The sequence below is a fragment of the Amphiura filiformis genome, chromosome 20 (assembly GCF_039555335.1).
Source record: "Amphiura filiformis chromosome 20, Afil_fr2py, whole genome shotgun sequence".
NCBI lineage: Eukaryota > Metazoa > Echinodermata > Ophiuroidea > Amphilepidida > Amphiuridae > Amphiura > Amphiura filiformis.
Window position 1 is genome coordinate 24,281,771 of NC_092647.1, and position 22,040 is coordinate 24,303,810.

The window sequence follows — 22,040 nt, forward strand, 5'->3', positions numbered from 1 at the left end:
TCACACGGTACCGATGATTTGAACCATAGATGTCAAAGAAAGGCCGATCACTCGCACCTGTAAGATAAGTACCTTTGAAATGAGCGGTATTGTATTCAATCTATGTTTGCTGACATACACATGTGATTAGTGCAATCTGCGTGTAATGCAGGGCGGTCTATTCACAAATTGTATTCATATTTTGCTATGGTAGTTAATCCGATTATGACGTCACTTCTACGGCGTATAGCGTGCTCAACTATTTGGGGTCAAAGGTCATTAAGGGGTCACTATACCGGTCTAAAATCACTTTTTATTAGCCAAGAAAAACATACCACAGTAACGGTATGTTCCCAGCAAACACAAAAACGTTTTTAAAACGTTTTAAATAAGTTATATTTTGGGTTTTGGTTTAGGTAAAAACGTTTTAATAACATTAAAATGTCGGGTTATATAAAGCTCATGAAATCGTTTCAAACGTTTTGTATGAAAACACACTACAACAATATTTTTAAAACGTTTTCGAAATATCATTTTTGCAAACATTTTTGGCCAAATATTTTGTCAACACTTACATAACATTATGTTAAAATATTTGCACCCAGCAAACACAGAAATGTTCTTAAAATGTTTTTTACAAAACGTTTTAATAACATTTAAATGTCGGGTTATACAAAGGTCGTGTAAGCATTTTAAAAATGTTATTGTAAATATTTTGGGCAAACATTTTTTGCAAAATATTTTTTCAACCCCAAAATAACATTCTGTTTAGAATGATTTGTACCAAGTTTTTAAAAATGTTTTTGGAAGGTTATTAAAACGTTTTTATACCCTTTATAACCCGACATTTAAATGTTTTCTGTAAACGTTTTATACCATTAATGTACCCTTTACATAACCCGACAACCTTTAATAACCTTTTGCGAATGATGTGGAAAACGTTTTGTGTTTGCTGGGTTCACACATGAATTGTTGTTACAAATTGTATGTTTTTTTTGTTTTTTTTCAGGTCAATGATCATTAAGGGGTCATTTCAAGTCTAAAACCAAATAACGTCAAATATTTTTATTAACAAGGAAAAACATAGCAGAGAGCCGGTATGTTCACACACGAATTGTTGTTACCCAGTGTATATACGGTATTTTATTCGGGATCAAAGTTCATTAACGGGTCACTTCCGGTCCGAGAAGAAATACCTTCAAATTGTATCTTCTGTCACAAACAACATAGCTGAGTGACGCCAATGATATCACTTGCACATATGCATCGGCTATAGCCAATGTTCATAGGTTGTATACATAATTGGGGTCAAAGGTCATTGCGGGGTCACTTCCGGTCTGAGACCAAAAACTTTCCAAAATCACTAAAAATGCTACTAGTTCCACAGATTATATAGCACAGAGACTTGTACAAATGCATCGCCTATAGCCAATGTGTAGAAGTTGCACAAAAAAGGTCAATTACGGGTCATTTCCGGTATGCAACCAAATACCATAAGAATGCTGCTGTTTCCACAAATTAAATAATACAGTGCTGTTACTTGCGGATATATATCGGCTATATGGTGTACAAAAAAATCACAAATAACATAGCAGTGTACGTGACGCCTTTTTAATTTCTGCAGGCTTTTCATATCTCATTGTGGCGTTAACAGTGCATTTGAGGCCCTCTACCATGCTGTTCCTATAATATGCGTACCACTCTTTCACGATCAATTTGCCATTGCCCAACGTGTAGTAGCAAAAGGGATTGGAATTAGGCTGGATGCTGTTGGGTTAACCAGCGACAGGTTAGAGAACGCTATTTCACACATTCTTATGAATAGCTGGTAAGTGTAGACTTCACTATAAAGTGTGCAGAGGCCTGTAGGTTGGTATCGTCAGTATGAATTCCAAACTTGGTAAAAATAATTTACAGACTTGACATTAAGTATGGAATAGTTTTGGCCAAATTCCACGACTGGTCTGGACAGAGTCTGCATAAACCGCACGGGCTAAATAATAATTGGGGTGTGTCGGGAGATGGTGTAAAATAATTGTTTGATAGAATGTACTTTCCATAAGTTTACATTATGGTGCTCATAATGTTACAAAAAATTACGGCGCTTTGATCCCTCTGATATCTGGGAAGAGGCGGTATATAAAACACCGAAATTTATTTATTTATTTATTTATTTATTTATTTATTTATTTATTTATTTATTTATTTATTTATTTATTTATTTATTTATTTATTTATTTATTTATTTATTTATTTATTTATTTATTTATTTAATGCAGGCTATTGAAAAAGTATAATGACCGCGTCTTGTGACGTAGTACATAAGTATGCTTTACAAAATTTCAATTACCGCGCTGTGTGACGTGTTAAATGCGTTCAAACAATTTAAGCTAGCACTGGCCGCCGCGGCAGCCACCGCCAGCGTAAAATGACTTCCGTTTTTGGACAACGCATGATTACACGCTGGTGCGATTAGTCACTGACGGTATGTCCATGAACATGGCAAGACATCCTGATTCTTTTGTTTTGTATATGGCATGAAAATCCTTTATCAAGGATTCAATTGACGCCCTTGAATAAAGAATTAATGAGCATGGACGTAGAGGAACTTTGACATTGAACATGATTCATGCCATGAGTTACCCATGAATAAGGATTTTATGGGTATGTAAGTAGAGAGAATTTGACATTGACGGCGATTCATGCCCATGGGTTACCCATGAACATGACATTGACATGACAAAAATTCCCAAGTTCACGGAAATGTATGCCCGTTGCTAGCGTAAGGCATGTTCTTGGCATGTTCACGGCAAGATTTTGGCATGTTCATGTGCATGACTCATGATGAATGAGGATTATCTGAATATCCTTCGGAGCTGCGCCCGTCAGGATATTCCTCGGTTCCGATTTAAGCAAAATGTTTAGATTGTTCACGTTACCCTCAAAACAACTGATGCGCAGTCAACTATTTGACTGCACCAACCGCCTCAAATAAGTCGGCACCAGACCACAGTAAAGATACAGATAAACCAGACAGTGACACCAGGCCCGTACGCAGGGGGGGGGGGTTGCGGGAGTGCAACGCCACCTCCCCAAATTTGCAAAAAGGGTCCAAATTTGGGGAGAAAAGTCCACTTTTCACAAAATCGCCCCCCCCCCCCTTGGAAAAAAGTCCACTTTTTCAAAATCGGCACCCCCCAAAAAAAAAAAAATCCTGCGTACGGGCCTGACTGCCACAGAAAGTGACAGAGACAATATACGCTTTATATTAGAGTCATAATGCGTTTTTCTTTCCTTGCAGTTACCAGGATAACATAAACAATCTATCGGCTATTTATCGGGATGATCCTCAGACACCGATCGAACGAGTAGTCCATTGGATGGAATTCGTAGCACGACATGGGAGCGCTAAACATCTACGAAGCGCAGCCTTTGATTTAAATATGTTCCAATATCATCTTCTTGATGTGTATCTTGTGCTGATAATAATTGCCATTTGCGCAATTTTTGCGGCCTTTAAGTTTGCAAACTATGTATATAAAGGAATTAAAAGGTGTAAAAAGGAACGGTCAGAACGAGGTGCATCTGAGAAGACAATAAAGAAATCGGAATAGTACGGGAATATCGACCATAATCTTAGAGAATGAAGATTGTTGATTTCATATTCCCTGGGACATATTCATTCGTGACTCTATATTTTTAGAAAGTACTAGTTCACCCGTAGCTGTGAGAGGTAGGCCTAGCTGTGACTGAGAGCAACTGATAGAGCCCTGGCAGCATGATAGCTATGTTGTTTGACCCCAATGACCCCTATATGACCTTTGACCCTAGATGACCTCTGTTTGATGACCTTTGACCTTGGAAGACCTCAATTTCATTTTATACATGCGTTTGAAATTTAGAAATCATTTTCAGCTATGAATGCTGGGAAGACATTGTGGTATTCACTGTTGTGAAATGTCTGACAGGTGGCCAAATATTTCTACTTTTCTTTTTATGCACAAACTTGGCTGCTTCATTGCTTCATGGTATCCAATTGAGGGAATCATTTACATTTCCCCCTAGATGACCTTTGACCTCGAGGGGCCCTTCGAAAACCACCCGGTCAACAGGCTTTTCCCGATACCTATCCATATCCGAAATATCGGATCGATGCGTCGAAGCGCGGCGAAACGCATAGCCGGACAGACAGACAGACAGACAGACAGACTTCGCTGGTTATTTTAGTATAGTAGATGTGGTTACAGATAACTATAGGCCTATGTATTATAATCAGTTTAGCACTGGATCTTTTGCCCTTTTGAGAGGGAAAAGTGAATTTTGGCTCATAGGGCCTACATGTAGGTTGGGCCAAAATAATACAAGTTTCAAAGATTGTTTTATGTGACACTAAAGCTGAATTTATACCACATCACGATCGCTGAGCGACGAGCGATTGGTATTGGACCAATGAGGTAGCGAGAGTTTCCTAACGCAACAAAAAAACGCACTACCTCATTGGCTAGAAACCAATCGCTCGAAATTCAGCGATGAAGTATAAATTCATCTTTATGTTACCTGTGTCTCAAACAAAGTTTTCATTTTCACTTCATAAATTATGTCAAATTCTCTGTCAGAATTTACCACCCCTGGGTAAATAGAAATTTATTGAAATTTTTGATTGAAAGTTGAATATGACTACACGAACTTTTCACTCCAATTTCACACTATTCATTTTTACCTAGCTGGGGGGTTTACACCCCCCAGCTAGGTATTGTAATCGTTCGGGTTCTTCCGCTGGCAACAAACCACTGTAATCTTCCCGTTTTCTTCCGCTGGCAACTAAGTGAAATTGCACATGTTTTTACCTAGCTGGGGGTTTAGACCCCCAGCTAGGTATTGTAATCGTTCGGGTTCTTCCGCTGGCAACAAACCACTGTAATCTTCCCGTACTGTTACCCTTTGAGTATGAAACCCTGACTTGATGCTATGTAATCATTGTTTTTAGCTGCGGGTGTTAGCTGCGGGTAGCAGCGCTATAAGGGGGCACACCACTAAATAATCGTCCCATTGAAATACACGTGAAAACACAAGAAAGTAAATTCGTTTTTCTACCCTTAGTTCCGAAAATGAGAAAATGTCGTATGGATTTTCTTAAAGTATAAAGTCTGAAATTTAATAAAAATTTATTTTTTTGTGACCAAGCCAGTCGAACTTTTGAGCTACGGGCACCTGAACAGCGCCCTCACGAATTTCAGCCGACAATTTCGCCTCCTTACCAGTTCCGGCCTTGATATTATTCCGACAGCCTGTCACTAATTCACAATCGATTTGAAACATTTTTTGAACAGATTTTTAATGTTGAGGTCTTACTCTATTCTGTTCATAAAAACAAGCAAGATTCACTTAAATTTAGTACCCTCGAGAGGCTCATACATTTCGCTCAGGCGCTATTTTTAACCGGAACTATACAAGGTTACACCAAATGCGGAAGGTTTTAGTGGTGTGCCCCCTTATAAGGAGAAATATTTATTTTTTTTCTCTATTTTTTTCAATTTTTTGAAAGAATAGACAGTTTAAAGAAAAAGTATCAAATATTTTTCTTCTATGTGTCTTAGTTACGTAATGAGAGCGTTTTTCCGAAAAATGGCAAATGCCGCTTTTGCCACATTTTAGCCAAAAAAGCACGTTAATTTCGCATTAGGTCTATACCCAAAACACGTGTTGTAGGCCTACCTAGTTTTACCGCTAAATGCTCAATTTTTCTTTAAATGAAAGAAAGTCACGTTAATAATTAATTGCAAGGGTCTAGTAGCTAAAAATTGTGTAATAATTACCACCCCCCACCCCTCATAAAAACAACTTTTAGAGAGTTTAAGGACCCGTGCAGATTTATAACCTTCAAACCAAATCAATTAAATTCGCAGAAACCTTATTTTTTCATATATTTCGACATTTTGTTCAACTTTGAAGCCCCCTAACGGAATTATATAAAGCACGATTTGCATCTTATTCGATTTAAAATTACACATTAACATCTGAACTATCAATTTAAATCGAAATTAACATAATTCAAACAAAATCCGACTTTAATTTTGGCTGCATTTATCAAAAAGCCGAATATAGCCCCGGTTGAAAAAAGCGCCTTCGAAGGGGGCACACCACTAAATAATCGTCCCATTGAAATACACGTGAAAACACAAGAAAGTAAATTCGTTTTTCTACCCTTAGTTCCGAAAATGAGAAAATGTCGTATGGATTTTCTTAAAGTATAAAGTCTGAAATTTAATAAAAATTTATTTTTTTGTGACCAAGCCAGTCGAACTTTTGAGCTACGGGCACCTGAACAGCGCCCTCACGAATTTCAGCCGACAATTTCGCCTCCTTACCAGTTCCGGCCTTGATATTATTCCGACAGCCTGTCACTAATTCACAATCGATTTGAAACATTTTTTGAACAGATTTTTTAATGTTGAGGTCTTACTCTATTCTGTTCATAAAACAAGCAAGATTCACTTAAATTTAGTACCCTCGAGAGGCTCATACATTTCGCTCAGGCGCTATTTTTAACCGGAACTATACAAGGTTACACCAAATGCGGAAGGTTTTAGTGGTGTGCCCCCTTATAAGGAGAAATATTTATTTTTTTTCTCTATTTTTTTCACTCTTTTGAAAGAATAGACAGTTTAAAGAAAAAGTATCAAATATTTTTCTTCTATGTGTCTTAGTTACGTAATGAGAGCGTTTTTCCGAAAAATGGCAAATGCCGCTTTTGCCACATTTTAGCCAAAAAGCACGTTAATTTCGCATTAGGTCTATACCCAAAACACGTGTTGTAGGCCTACCTAGTTTTACCGCTAAATGCTCAATTTTTCTTTAAATGAAAGAAAGTCACGTTAATAATTAATTGCAAGGGTCTAGTAGCTAAAAATTGTGTAATAATTACCACCCCCCCCCCCCATAAAAACAAGTTTGGGAGAGTTTAAGGACCCGTGCAGATTTATAACCTTCAAACCAAATCAATTAAATTCGCAGAAATCTTATTTTTTCATATATTTCGACATTTTGTTCAACTTTGAAGCCCCCTAACGGAATTATATAAAGCACGATTTGCATCTTATTCGATTTAAAATTACACATTAACATCTGAACTATCAATTTAAATCGAAATTAACATAATTCAAACAAAATCCGACTTTAATTTTGGCTGCATTTATCAAAAAGCCGAATATAGCCCCGGTTGAAAAAAAGCGCCTTCGAAGGGGGCACACCACTAAATAATCGTCCCATTGAAATACACGTGAAAACACAAGAAAGTAAATTCGTTTTTCTACCCTTAGTTCCGAAAATGAGAAAATGTCGTATGGATTTTCTTAAAGTATAAAGTCTGAAATTTAATAAAAATTTATTTTTTGTTACCAAGCCAGTCGAACTTTTGAGCTACGGGCACCTGAACAGCGCCCTCACGAATTTCAGCCGACAATTTCGCCTCCTTACCAGTTCCGGCCTTGATATTATTCCGACAGCCTGTCACTAATTCACAATCGATTTGAAACATTTTTTGAACAGATTTTTAATGTTGAGGTCTTACTCTATTCTGTTCATAAAAACAAGCAAGATTCACTTAAATTTAGTACCCTCGAGAGGCTCATACATTTCGCTCAGGCGCTATTTTTAACCGGAACTATACAAGGTTACACCAAATGCGGAAGGTTTTAGTGGTGTGCCCCCTTATAAGTCACCATGTCTCTCCGTCTGTTAGTCCGTCCGTTATAGTCCGTTAGTAACAAACGCTAAAAAATGCTGTTACGTCTACATTGTTTGTCGCATGGCTATGATACTTGGTGAGGGGGAGGGCCTATACCGGCCCCATACTGGAAAAGAGTTTCGTCCCGAAATTTGGGAAAATGAGGGAAATTGAGGGAAGTTAAGGGAAATTGAAGAGAATTAAGGGAAATTGGGATTTTTTTTTTTTTCCGGATTTTTTTTTGTCCGAAATTTTTTTTTTTTGAAATTTTTTTTTCCGAAATTTTTTTTTTTTTTTTTTTTTTTTTTTTTCCCTAATTTTTTTTATTTATTTTTTTTTTGTTGAAATTTTTTTTTCCGAAATTTTTTTTTGAAATTTTTTTTCCAAATTTTTTTTTTTCCGAAATTTTTTTTTTTCCTAAATTTTTTTTTTTTAAATTTTTTTTGGTCCGAAATTTTTTTTTTTCCGAATTTTTTTTTCCCGATTTTTTTTTCCCGAATTTTTTTATTTATTTTTTTTGTTGAAATTTTTTTTTCCGAAATTATCGGTTTCCGAACACTTTTGATGTCAAGACGCTTTTTTCCCGAAAATCGTTTGGACATCAAAAGTGTCCGGAATCGGTGTCCGAACACTTTCGATGTCAAGACGCTTTTTCCCGAAAATCGTTTCTGGATCTGGATCTGGATTATTTACTGCCCAACGCCCCTAAAGAGGAGTCACGCGAGCAGGGTGGTGCTAATCTGCAGATGCTTTGGTGGTTGCTTATTCTTTGCTTTCTTTGAAGTACTGTTTCACTGTTGTCTTAAACTTGTCCTTATCTTCTATGTCTGTGATGTAATGTGGTAACTTATTCCAGTCAATAATAGTACGATTGATAAATGAATATTTCAAACAGTTTTTCGTTGCTGGTAGTTGAGTGAATTTACTGTGTCGAGAGGAGCGTTGGACCGGGCGAAGGATATTATGCATTGGAATGGCGAGGTGACCCATTAGAGCTTGGTGGAAGACTGAGATTCGTTGAAGTTTGTCTTTCATGGTTGTCACACTGCTGAATCTTTCATAATCGGCCATTGCAAATCTTGCGGCCCGATTTTGCACCGCTTCAAGTTTCTGTATGAGTTCCTTTGTATTCGGATCCCACACAGATCCACAATACTCCATACCTGGACGAATGAGAGATTTATAAGCCAGGCTTTTTATGTGTCTTGAACATGAATACATGTTTCTTTTAATAAATCCCAGAGTTCTGTTTGCCTTTGCAGCAGTATTATTAATGTGCGAGTTCCAAGTTAGTTTTGAGTTCAGTGTTACCCCCAGATATGGGTACTCACTAACTTCCTCCAATGGGGTGTTATTTAAGGTGTATTTATAATCTAATTGTTTTCTAGCATGAGTAATTTTGAGGACGAAGCACTTTTTGGCGTTAAATCTCATTTGCCATTTTGACTGCCATGCAGATAGGACATCAACAATGTCAAATCTTAGAATTGCTCCAGAAAATGGCAATATGTAGGGGGTACGGAGCTCAAACTCAGTGACAATAAACTTGATGAGAAGAGTAACATTTTGGAATATTTTGCATGGATCAGGTCAAAGGTCAGCTGGGGTCAAATCTTCGAATTTCAATATCTGGACATCTGTAAGGGTACGGGGCTCAAACTCGGCGACAACCTCATGACCAGGGGAACATGTTGGAACATTTTGCAGGGGGCAGGTCAAAGGTCAGCTGGGGTCAAATCTTCTAATTTCAATATCTGGACATCTGTAAGGGGTACGGGGCTCAATCTCGGTGACAACCTCATGACCTGTGGAACATATTGGAACATTTTGCACGGGTCAGCTCAAAAGACATCATTCTGGGGCCAAATCTTAGAATTGCGTTATCTGGACATCTGTAAGAATGTCAGCTCAAAAGACATCTCAAAAGACATCATTCTGGGGCCAAATCTTAGAATTGCGTTATCTGGACATCTGTGAGGAGTACCGGACTCAAAACTCGGTGACAACAAGCCTCATGACAGGGGAACATTTTTGGAACATTTTGCAGGGGTCAGATACCTCCACAACACCAACATGCCCCAGCTAGGTTTGTGGTCTATGACCACCATTTGCCTCTCTAGTTCTTATTTAGTTTTGAATCCGAACTATTCGTTTTGATGATATATTGTTAGGTATATTAAAGCAACTATCTTATCAAAATGAATAGTTTCTGTTTTAAATTGAAAAGATCTCCGACTCATTATTTGACAAGATTATCCATTTCAATTTGAAAAGGTTACCGTATGTTATATCCCCCTGGGTGAAGTCAAACTATACAAATTTTCTGGGTCATTTTGACTGGAATTTCTGATAAGAACCTATTAAATTTTGACCTTTAATTTATTTTTTAAATGACAAGGCAATCTTATTATCTTATCAAATATGATGAGTTTCTTGTCATTTTGATGAGACGCAGTGCATAACAGGATTCACCATTTCATTCTAAAAACTGAAATATTTTAAATTATGTATCCAAAATCATGCATACTACTTTTTACATGAATTTTTAGAGAGTTTTTGCAAATGTAAATCATTACAAAAAATTGCGTATGGATGTTGTGATTATATTTTGCTTTTATGAGAAACGTATATAAGCCCTCTCTGAATAAGTTCAATTTTTGGTTTATTACTAAACTAGCGGTGGCGCTGTTCAATATTTTTTATTACAAACAAGCCTGTTAGCTCAATCGATAAGGCGTTCGACTGTGGTGCGAGAGGTTGCGGGTTCGAACCCTGGCGGTGCCTAGTACGCTCACGTGAAAAAAAATTGAGTTAGCTTGAAATTCCCTGGACAAGGAACTCACTGCTAATTTGTCTCGTTGTAACCCGTACGAAACTCGGGGAGCTGATCCTGGTTGCAATGGTTAATATAATGTGGAATGTCTAGGGTGTGCGCTCTTGAAGCAGCAAAGTCCCTGATTTGTTGTTTAATGGTTTGTGGAATGATGTGGGCTGTATTGGTCAGCGACAACCTGTAAAGTGTGCTGAGGCTTGTGGATTAACGTCTAGGCGTTGTGCCTGTGCGTAGTGCACTATAAATCACTGCGCTTTTTTTTTTTTTTTTTTGAAAAACCTGAATCTTCTAACAGATACACAAAATGGAAGCTGACAATTAAAATATTAAAGGTGAGTGGCCCGATTATAACCACCCAACTTTTTCAAACATAAAAACACGTTACAAAAAGGTGTGGTTTTTTATAAGGAACGTTCTAAATTTACGACATCAGGGAAAAGGGAAATGGGGGGGGGGCGTGGTGTCCGAAAAAAGTTGCGGTGGGGGAATCTCATTTTTGTTTAATTTGATTTTACCGAGGGAAAGTTAAGTTTTGTGTAGAAAAAATTGGAGAACAAGGGGATAATCAGAAAATTTTGAGCAGGTGCGAAATTGTTGTCTAATTATTGTTTCATTACTCACATTTCCCCAAATTTTCAACGGTCCCTTATTTTGTTTTGTTTTTGTCCCTAATTTAGACACCCTGTAGGCCTATGTAGAGTAATTATTTTAAGCAGCCCCCCCCCCCCCCTTCAACATTTTTCAATTGCAAAATCAAAACATTCTACCTGCGCACAAAGAAGCTATTTTCACTCTTTTAAAAAGAGTGAAAAATTCTAATTGTTTGAATACTTTAAGAATCTTACACTGTTAGAATCAATTGGTCAAATGACACAAAAAAAATTAGTCATTCACATGGTCTAATTGGACTAATCATTAAATTTATATGGGAAGATCACAACAAACAAACAAACAAATAAAGTTTCGCCTCCATCCAGCTTTTTTGTAACACCCTATACATAAATCGCCCTGTCAGCGCAGCATGTATTGTGTTAAAACTGCAATAGGACACCATTCCACCATTTGACCCAAACATAACACTGGCATCGTGCAATTTCACCTTGTGACACAACTCAATGGGGTTCAATATCGTAGCTTTTACATCATGGCCAAGTTTTAACTACGCTGCCAACCATCCATTTGAAGTTTACGTGCTTACGGTACCAATTCGTTGGTTAAAATTGGTAAATATTTCTCCAATCGCATCTGACCAATTTTCTTCATCTCATCGTTTTAAACGTGCATTTTCGCGTGACGTGTACCAAACAGGAGGATAACAGCCTACCACAGTGCAGGGAAAACTTGAAAATTGGATTCCGCATCTCAGCATAGCTACTGAATGAAGTACGTACACCGCCGCTGATAAAGTTACCAATTATCTGAACCAGCTTAAACTTTTCACGACAATTTTCACGACAATTTTACCGGAAATTCATCTTTCTACAAGCAGGAATTGCATTTTTTACAATATTGAAGTTACAGTTTCCGTGATTTTGGACCAACCCCGCTATTAAAAATGTTAAATCGTACATGCTGAAAGATCCAGATACCATTAATGTACCCATACCAGCACATACTTGCATGATATTGGTGAATTAATGCACTTTCACCCCCGTTACAAAAGTAAGTTTCATGCCAAGAACTTATATACCAATATACCGGAACTACAAACTTGCAAATAAAAGTACATAAATCTCTGGCATCACGATGGTGTTTCGACAATTTCAAGTGGTTGCAGCCGCTGCCGTTATCTTGTCACTTGCAAGCATATGGATATCATCAGCACACGGTGAGTGGAATGTACTTGTTTGAAAGATAAACATCATTTGACACGACCAGCAAACGTCTCAATGGTCTCGTATTTGAATATATATGAAATAATGATAAGAAATTTCACATTAAAAAACCAAAAGACGGTTGCTAAATATGGCGTTCGTTTATATTCCACATGCAGCATTGATATACATGATATACGTAAATATGTGTCTGCATTAAATACAAGTAGCAGACCTGCAGACGACAAGTTCCACATTTTCGTTAACATTTCAAAACTTTTAAGGATTTTGCAAATTATAATAACCAAATTATTATATGTATAATGTAAAATTCTAAAATTATTTGGAATCAGCATGAAAAATGTAGAAATAAGCCCAGTATTGGACTATTGGTTCAGTGCACTGGTTCTTGGCTGACCTGTATGTAGAACCCACAAGAGAAAAGGGGTCTTAAAAATTAAAAGAACCAAAAATGTTTCTTTCTGGCCTTTCCAGAACCTTAATTAATCAGGTCTAAAGTGGTTCTTGCTGACCTTCCCAGGACCCTTTTCAGGTCTAAAATGGTTCTTCTTTGTAGAACCATTTAATAAAGCTTCCACATACAGGAGTGAGGACAGCTCAAGAACCATGATTTTAGGTTCTACTTTATAGAACTGTTTTTCTGAGTGTGGTTCTTGAGCTCTTGATATTTTTGAGAAAATATCTCAAAACGTGGACTTTGATGTTAAAGCCAGCGCTCAAAACCTTAAATCCTGTTTATAGTTCAACATTTTGTCACATAAACAGCTAAATTGTTGGTCAAAAGTATGATAAAAAGTATGCATATAATAAAGGCAAAGACTTATAAATTGCACTTTTTGACTTACATTTTTTCGGGCAACAATAACAAAACTAGAGCGGTTACCAAACCATAGCTGAACCATGGGGCTTCGGCAGTATATTGTGGTATGTACTGTCAACGATATTGGGGGGGGGGGCACTATGGGTCATACTTTCTTTCGATTTTAAGATATGAAAAGTACCCAAAATATGAATATTGGCCAGGTCTTATGAGGATTGTCACCCCTGGTGGGAGAATTATTTTGATTATATTCTTTATTTTTATTTCTTTCATTGGTAATCAATAATTAAATCGACGAATGACGTTGAAATATGGCTTGAATATGCCGATGATACAATTATTTTATCCGATATTAAATTCATGAACAAGATCTTCAAAATGCACTTAATTCTCTTTACAGTTGGTGTTTATTGTCAAACATGGAATCTTCCTGGTAACCCAAGCAAAACAAAAGTTGTAAAATTTTCTCGTGGGAAGATCAGAAGAAAACCATTATTGGTAATGAGAACCTAATTGTGTGTGATGATTATCTCGGGGTAGTTTTTAATTATATTGGAACTTTAAAAAAAATGTATCAGGCTGAATATCATTAATAACAACTATACCAATATCACTGCCTCACTCTGTATAAATGTAAGTAATTCTATAAGAAATTAGTCATATATTTACAGAAAACATTTACATGTTCTTTTTGCATGAATGCTTCAAAGGGATCACATTTTATGTTATAAATTGAATTTTCAAATAGCCCTATACTGCGCCACTTGGAAAAATAATCACAATTTCAAAACTGAACAAAATTGGGGTAAATTTGTTTTTTTAATTCAATTTGGTGTCATAATGTGCAGAATTAGATAGTGCATGTTAAAAAAAATACCCCAATATTGTTCAGTTTAGAAATTGTGATTATTTTTCCAAGTGTAAGGATACTTTATTGGCGCAGTATACATTATCAGGTCACCTTCCTTTTTTTTTTTTTTTTTTTTAAGCGTTATATCTAGAAATCTGTCATGTCATGATAAAAACGCGCAAAACAATTGCCTCTGGTTTGTCTCATATATAAATATGTGTCGTGTCATTGTGTGGGGATGCCTCATGTATGAAATACGTTGGGGGGTGTTGGATGAATGGGGCGTGGCGCTGTGGTGCGTTTCTACTAATGTTCAAAGAAAATGCTATGTAGGTTATACGTATACGAAAGAAGAAAGCATCATGCATCATGCAATACATTAAAAACTGAAATATTCTTGAATTGGCAACATCTTCAGTTTTCTCATACAATTTTGTGATCGAGCACAAACAAATATGTCATTTTGTGTTTTAATTACTTTATAAACAATTAACTAGACCATTTTAGATAAAGTTACGACATATAATCTGAGACTTGTGCCGTTTGTTTATATCTTAGGCTTAATGAACTGGACGTAATAAACGAAACACGTAAAACATGATACTCTATGACACGGACCAGAGACAAGTGGTATGTGAAAGACATCCATGCGCCGTCAGTTTACCAATACCGGGTTTGTCGGTCATGACGAATTCTGCGTATAAAGTATGCATTATGGATGGACCACAATAGCCTCATCCCAATGGCATAGTCCAATAACCTCAATTACATAATCATAGTGCAAGATTTGACCTCAAGTTTCAGAGTATGAGTTTTTGTACCCAAATCTTCAAAGGTTAAAGGTCATTCAATGAATGTACAAATGTAGTGGGGTTTAAGAACTGTGCCCCTGATAGATGAGCATGTTGTGGATCCTGGTGATGTAGGCCAATGAAAGTTTGCTAAATAGGCGGTGTGAATCAGAGCTTTGCTTTAATAATCGGTGTGAAATGGAGCATTAAGTAAAATAGTGAAAAATGGGACACAATATCTGTTACAGTCTCATTATTTTAATTAATCATTGTTTAGGCCTAATTAAAGAGATAATCACATTCAGGAAGGAGACAGTGAACGTTTAAATGCTGCATAGAAAGGACCACCAGTTTCATCAAAATTGCGAAAATGTCATCTTTGTTCAAATCTGCCTAGGCAAATGAAACATAAAAGAAAGATTTACGTTTATGTAGAATTTTGTAGATACAAGAAATTGCAGAGTAACATGTTGAAGACGACCTCAATTAAATGCGAGAAGCATATACCCACTTTACCAAAAAATAAAAAAAGCTTGCTCTCTGTAGGCAAAAGTAAAATACCAGCTATAGGTTAACATGGATAAAAACAACCATTCTTTATAGGCCTAATGCTTAAAATGATTCAAACAATAAAGGGCTTCCCTGTTGTCATGGTTGTAACATCTATTGTTACGCTTTTAAGGGGGTACTACACCCCTCGATAAATTTGTGTCTATTTTTTCATTTTTCTCAAAATAACAGAGTGGTAACAAAAGTTATGTATATTATAGGGGCAAGGAATCAATTACTACACTGGAATTTCAGTGACCCAAGACAAGCGGTTCATTATTTATGATAAGAAAATAAGGTAGGCCTACCGCTAGGATGTACCTCATTTCCTATCATATACTGAGCCGCTTGTCATGAGTCACTGAAATTTCAGTGTAGTAATTGGATTCCTTGCCCCAATAATATACATAAACTTTTTTTTACCAGTGTGATATTATTTTTTGAGAAAAATCCAAAAATAGTCACAAATTTACCACAGGGGTGTAGTACCCCCTTAAATGTTTCAAACAATATTAAAGGGCCTTCCTGTTGTTATGGTTGTAACATCTATTGTTAATTATACGCTCAAAGAATAATCTTTAATTACGTCGTAGGATTCACTGATGTGGAGTAAACTCCGTCTATCTAATACAGAACCTAGAACACTTACACAAACTAGGGCGGTTCTCGCAACATAGCTGGACCATGCGGCTTCAGCAATATCACAGCAATGAAATTTAATGAACATTTGGCTTCTGAAAGAGTGGGGTTTTTTCAAAAGTTTTTCGAAAAAGTGCCAATTTTTCATCTTTTTTAATCAAAATGTGCTAAAATTTTCCAAAAATTGGTAAATTTTGGGTTTGTTTTTCGTCTAATTTGTTCTAATAAAAATCGAGTAGTTTTTCGGAGTCCCATGCAGCTGCACATCCACACCCAAACCAAATTTGAGACCACCCCTCTTCCATGTATGTAATGTTTGTTATGTTTTATATCAAGATACCGTGGAAACGGCCAACTTAATCTCTGGTTCAAACCAGGTTTACCAAAGTATTCATCAGTTTGTGGCAAGTGTTTCAAACTGACAATTTAACGCTGCAGGCAACGCAGTTTAGGATACAAAATTGCTAATGCGTATCATAAGGCCAACCTTGAACTGAAGTAAACTTTGCGACAGGCATTTTCAGATTTTAGGAAAATACATTTTATGCATGTATGCTTGTAGAAACTAGGATAGATACGATTGCCCTACTTTTAATTAAATTGCAGATTTATAAGAAGGTATTGAAAGATTTTTATCAAAAAATATAGTAATTTTGTTTATAAACTTTGCCCTGGACTTGGCCTGGGTACCATGCATATTATGCACTCAGATAAAGGTCCATGTCACTATGAACCACGATGGCCTCATCCCAATGGCATAGTTCAATAACCTCAATTAAACAATCATAGTGCAAAATTTGACCTCAAGTTGTAGAGTATGAGTTTTGGTACACAAATTTTCAAAGTTCATTCAATGAATGTACAAATGTATTGGGGTTAAAGAACTGTGCCCCTGATAGATGAGCATGTTGTGGATCCTAGTGCGTATACTTCAACGGTTTGGTTCTACCGCATCACCAATATCTGTGACCGTATCCACGTTTGGTCCGGGACTTTGGGGGTTGGGACCTCCTCTTAAAAGCTGAAAAGGTCAAATGCCTCGACTGTAAATGATAACAAATAAAAACTGTGGATGAAACTAGAAAAGATGAGACCATTTTACCGACAACTCAAGGACCGAAATCTGTAAATCAACCAATGATTCGTTCGAAAATTATAGCTTAGATATTCAAAATATTGAATTAAATAAAAATGATACAGATAGAATAGTACAATATTAAGTTTGAACCCGACGTTTTTTAAGATTTAAGCTCAATTTTTGGAGCAAATGTGGGATGAGGCTGTGTATCACGAGTACCCATTTAAATTAGCAATGCTTTAAGTGTCTAAATATTGGGCTGTTCCAGAAAACATGGAAAACAAGTACACAAGAACTTTTCAGTCAAAGAAATGTGTGGATTTCCCAGTTTGCTCTCTGAAAACGACTGGAATTGCAGTTACAAGGGCTATTCCAGAAAACATGGGAAACAAGTACACAACAACGTTTCAGTCAAAGAAATGTGTGGATTTCCCAGTTTGCTTCCTGAAAACGACTGGAATTCCAGTTGCAAATATTGTGTATACACAAGCGTACATGCATTGGGCTACTGCAGAAAACGTGGAAAACAAGTGCACAACAACTTTTCAGTCAAAGAAATGTGTGGATTTCCAAGTTTGTTTTCTGAAAACGACTGGAATTCCAATTGCAATGTTACTAGGAAAAGCTTGGAAATGATGAAAAATCACAAAAATGTCCAAAACATCAACATTCTGCTTCTTTGCCAATTCAGGCACTCAGCCCGCCCATTTGAGTTACCAGCCCTCCGGGGTTAAAGGTTTCTGGGCACGCCCCTGACATGAAAATTTAAGGGCGAGAGAGCACAAGACAATACCGTTCATTGTTCATTCTAAATTCTTACAATATCCCATCTATGTTGATATGACGTAAAAGGGATTGAGCGCGAGCCAGCATCGTTAAAAATTAAATGTGATCTTTTAAAAACTGGTGTATTTAATTTATTGCATCCCTGTCATTTACTTAAATAGTAGACATTATAGAAGTACACCATATCTCAATGAATGTTGAAGTTCAATGACAGAGGTCATATTACGTATACCGGTATGTGACCTTTAACTTCAAGGGGCGTTACCACTTTCCACATGTCGGAGTAAATTTCAACACCTGATCGTGGATATAAATCGTTAATGTCTGGTGGTATTCAGCCGTAAAGGTGCGAATGGAAACCTGTTTGAAGCAAATGTCAAAAATGTGTGATTTATTTTCATAGTAGGTCTATTTTGATATTTTTAAATCATAGACTTTTGATACCTGTCCAAAAATTACTTACGTTTTCAGATGAAGAGGAACAGATCTATTGCTGTTATAGTTTAAAGGTGTGTGAACTGATTGACAGCCTATACCCTACCCCATACCTAATGCAGATTTTGGTATCAGATGAAAGCTCGTACTTTTCTCATAAAACGACTGTGAAAATATAGGCCTGAAATACCGGGGTGGCCGGTATGAACAAAAACATGATAGTTTGGTGGTATAGGCCCAAAAACCTGTGCTTCCCTCTCCCTTACACATGCAAGATTTCTGGGGACCAGAATTTAAACCCTTAAAATTGTTTTATCTTATGACACTGCAAGCAGGGAACTTTGCGTATTTGAACGTGTTCCTAACATTTTCCTACACCTCTTTAGAGCGTAATATATAATGGCGTAATAAACACCTTGACTCCCGATGACTCCCTTGACTCCCTTGGTGTATTTTGCTGTATTTTATATATTGATAATTACCGTACCTTCTTTGTTTGTACCCCACTTTATAAAACAAAAAAGGACATTAATGCAATGAAACATGATGTCATGACGATTTGCTGTGACGCATCACCTTTGCTCCTAAAACCAGACAACAATCGAACAAGAAAACTGGTATTAATTTACCTCAAATGACACTTAACCATAGAATGCGATTGAGAAATGAATGAATATTTGTTCCTATTGATATGATTATGAAATTACATGAAATCAAATATCAGCCAGAATTTGACATTTAAAAGTGGTTTAAAGATACTTTCGTTCGACATTTACTCGGATAATAATGTTTGCAAAGCAGAAACACGATATTTGTGCGTTCGTTTGTTGGGGTGCGTTTTATCGTTTTAAATTGTTGTGAAAAGGTATACATGTATTATTTTAATACGCGACCTGTTGGGCTTACATTAGCCTGTTAGGGTCGTGGTCCAATTTTTTTCATGATCTGTTTTCTATCTTACATTATTTAAAACAATACATTTTGAGTTATTGCTGCAACTGAGAAGCTAAAACGTGTTTGATAACCCCTGTAGGGTAGTACATTCATCTATGGTTTTGTTACCACAATTCACCACGTTTCCATTAATCTCGAGTGTTAAATATGAAACTCGAAATTTGTAACTTGAGACTCGAAATTTGAAACTCGACACTCGAAACTCGAGACTCGAAATTTGAAACTGGAAACTCGAAATTTGAAACTCGAGACTCGAAATTTTTAACTCGGCACTCGAAACTCGAGACTCGAAATTTGAAACTCGAAATTTGAAACTTGAAACTCAAAATTTGAAATTCAACACTCAAAACTCGAGACTCGAAAAATGAAACTCGAAACTCGAAGATAAGCAACGCACGTCTGACCATGCATGGTCTGGCCTGTTGTCTGATCTTTCCTGGGGAAATTCCAATCTCCCCCTTTAAATTGTGCATTTAGATACTTGTAACGTGACAAATTATGTAACAGTTCTCTCCTATGCTTTGATTGTAGCCGTGACCACAAGTGAACCAGAAACTGGCGATTACGAGGTGACAGAGGTATATACTGAAGTTGTTGCCATAACAACGGAGCAAACATCCGAAAATGATGAGGAACAAAAACCAGGTAAGCGAACATATTAAAGGAAGTATAATGGGCCATTTGCTTCACATCACATACCAAAACGACTGGAGCAATAATACAGCTCATGCATTGTTTTAATGGTTGGCCTCAATCTAAGATAGAAAACAGCATGCATCACATGGAAAATCGGACCACGCCTCTTTAATTTTTAAAGACATGATCTTGGTTGACTCATTTTGTGGTTGGTTTCCCCATGCTACAGTTTTGTGCTGTAGCCTAGACATGGGCATAAAATTAAGTTCGTACACAGTAATTGTGGCAAAGAGACCGATAATTGATTATTTTAATTCCTAAATTGAATTACCAAATAAAAACAAACCCTTACCGAATACTTTGCCCTTACTACATTTAATAACATCACAGGTGTGTTACTGATCATATAGGCCCTACAAATGGCAAAAAATAATACTGAACTTTTGGAAAGGTGCAAAGCAAAGTTTGCGCATAAACCCCTTGTGTTCTGTCAAAATTGGTAAACGAGACCTTTCCCAATTGACCATCACCCCAATTTGTTCGTTAACATTTTGCATGTGTTCTAGACGTATACTGCCCACATTTTTGAACAAAATTATTAACTACAGCGGCGAATGGAACAGTTGATAAACGTATGACATTTTGACCTCTTGAAATTGTTTTTGGTTTGTTTATTATGCTCAGGTGCATGGCCCTGTGATATGGAATTCTACTCTCCAGTAAAAAGGCAGTATATGCAAATAAATAACATAACCGTTACTTCGTTTTGCCCTGAGAGTGTGTTTGCTGGGGATACTAGGGGTTCTGCAATAATTATGTGACTTCCGATTGGTGCAATGGAGTGTCAAAAATTGTATGAAAACTTGAAAAAATTGCTCACCTTAAAATGTCTAAATCATGTAGGCCCCTAAATGAGAGTGCAGGAAATTTTGCATATTTAAACGTTTTCCTATATCATGTTTTTTCTACAACTTTATAGGCGTTTCCAGCAAACACAGAAATTTTCTTAAAACGTTTATTCAAAACGTTTTTATTTGTAGGCCTAGGGTTATATAAAGATCATGAATAATGTTTTTAAAACGTTATTGTAAAATATTGTGGGCAAACAATTTTTCAAAATATTTTGTTAACAGTTGAATAATATTTTGTTAGAATGTTTTGCATCACATTTGCAAAATTGTTTTCTGTATGTTTTTGAAACCCTTTATAGGGATATAATAATAACCCGACATTTAAATGTTTTCTGTAAAAAATTGTGTGTTTGCTGGTAACATCGAAATGGTGCCCAAAAATATGTGCAAAAAAAATCACTTCCCCTTTTTGGTAAATGTTTCGTTTAAGACAGACCATCACGATATGCCAATTAGGGTCAGGGGTTACTAACCCTAACCCCCGTTACCCATGACCCTAATTTGTATATTGTGATGGTGTGTCTTAAATTAGACATCTACACCTCTTTTTGAACTCCAAACAACCCCTCCCTACCCCCTTTCGTCCTTCCAAAATATCTCTGCCCACCCACACCCCCCACCCACCATGTACGCATAAGTAATTGCATACCCTATAAAGTAAAAATCAAAATCATTAAGTAGGCCTACCAGTGCGTATAGTTGGGAGCCAAAAAATAAGGGGCTATTCCCACTTGGTCCAATCCCATTTGGTCCAAGCCCACTTAGTCCAATCCCATTTGGTCCAAATCCCACTTTGTCCAGACCCAGTTAGTCCAATCTCACTTAGTCCATGTCCCACTTGGGCCATGTCCCACTTAGTCCATGTCCCACTTAGCCATGTCCCACTTAGGTCATTCCCACTAGGGCCATGTCCCACTTAGGCCATGTCCCACTTAGGCCATGTCCCACTAGGTCCATGTCCCACTAGGGCCATGTCACACTTAGGCCATGTCCCACTAGGTCCATGTCCCACTAGGTCCATGTCCCACTAGGGCCATGTCCCACTTAGGCCATGTCCCACTAGGGCCATGTCCCACTTGGGCCATGTCCCACTAGGGCCATGTCCCACTAGGTCCATGTCCCACTAGGGCCATGTCCCACTTGGTCCATATCCCACTAGGGCCATGTCCCACTATGGTTATAATATTTGTTTTTGGTCATTTTCAGTACTTGTTTTAG

At 37.0% G+C, this 22,040-nt stretch overlaps 1 protein-coding gene across 1 annotated transcript in view; it reads left to right on the forward strand.

Annotated features, from left to right (window-relative positions):
* Nucleotides 1-11,641: 11,641 nt before the first annotated feature.
* The window catches only part of LOC140141763 (uncharacterized), a 34,509-nt gene continuing 24,110 nt past the window's right edge, over nt 11,642-22,040 (forward strand). The window contains 2 exon segments of the mRNA XM_072163632.1: nt 11,642-12,366; nt 19,807-19,920. Coding sequence (XP_072019733.1) covers nt 12,285-12,366; nt 19,807-19,920 — 196 coding nt within the window. The 5' untranslated portion in view covers nt 11,642-12,284.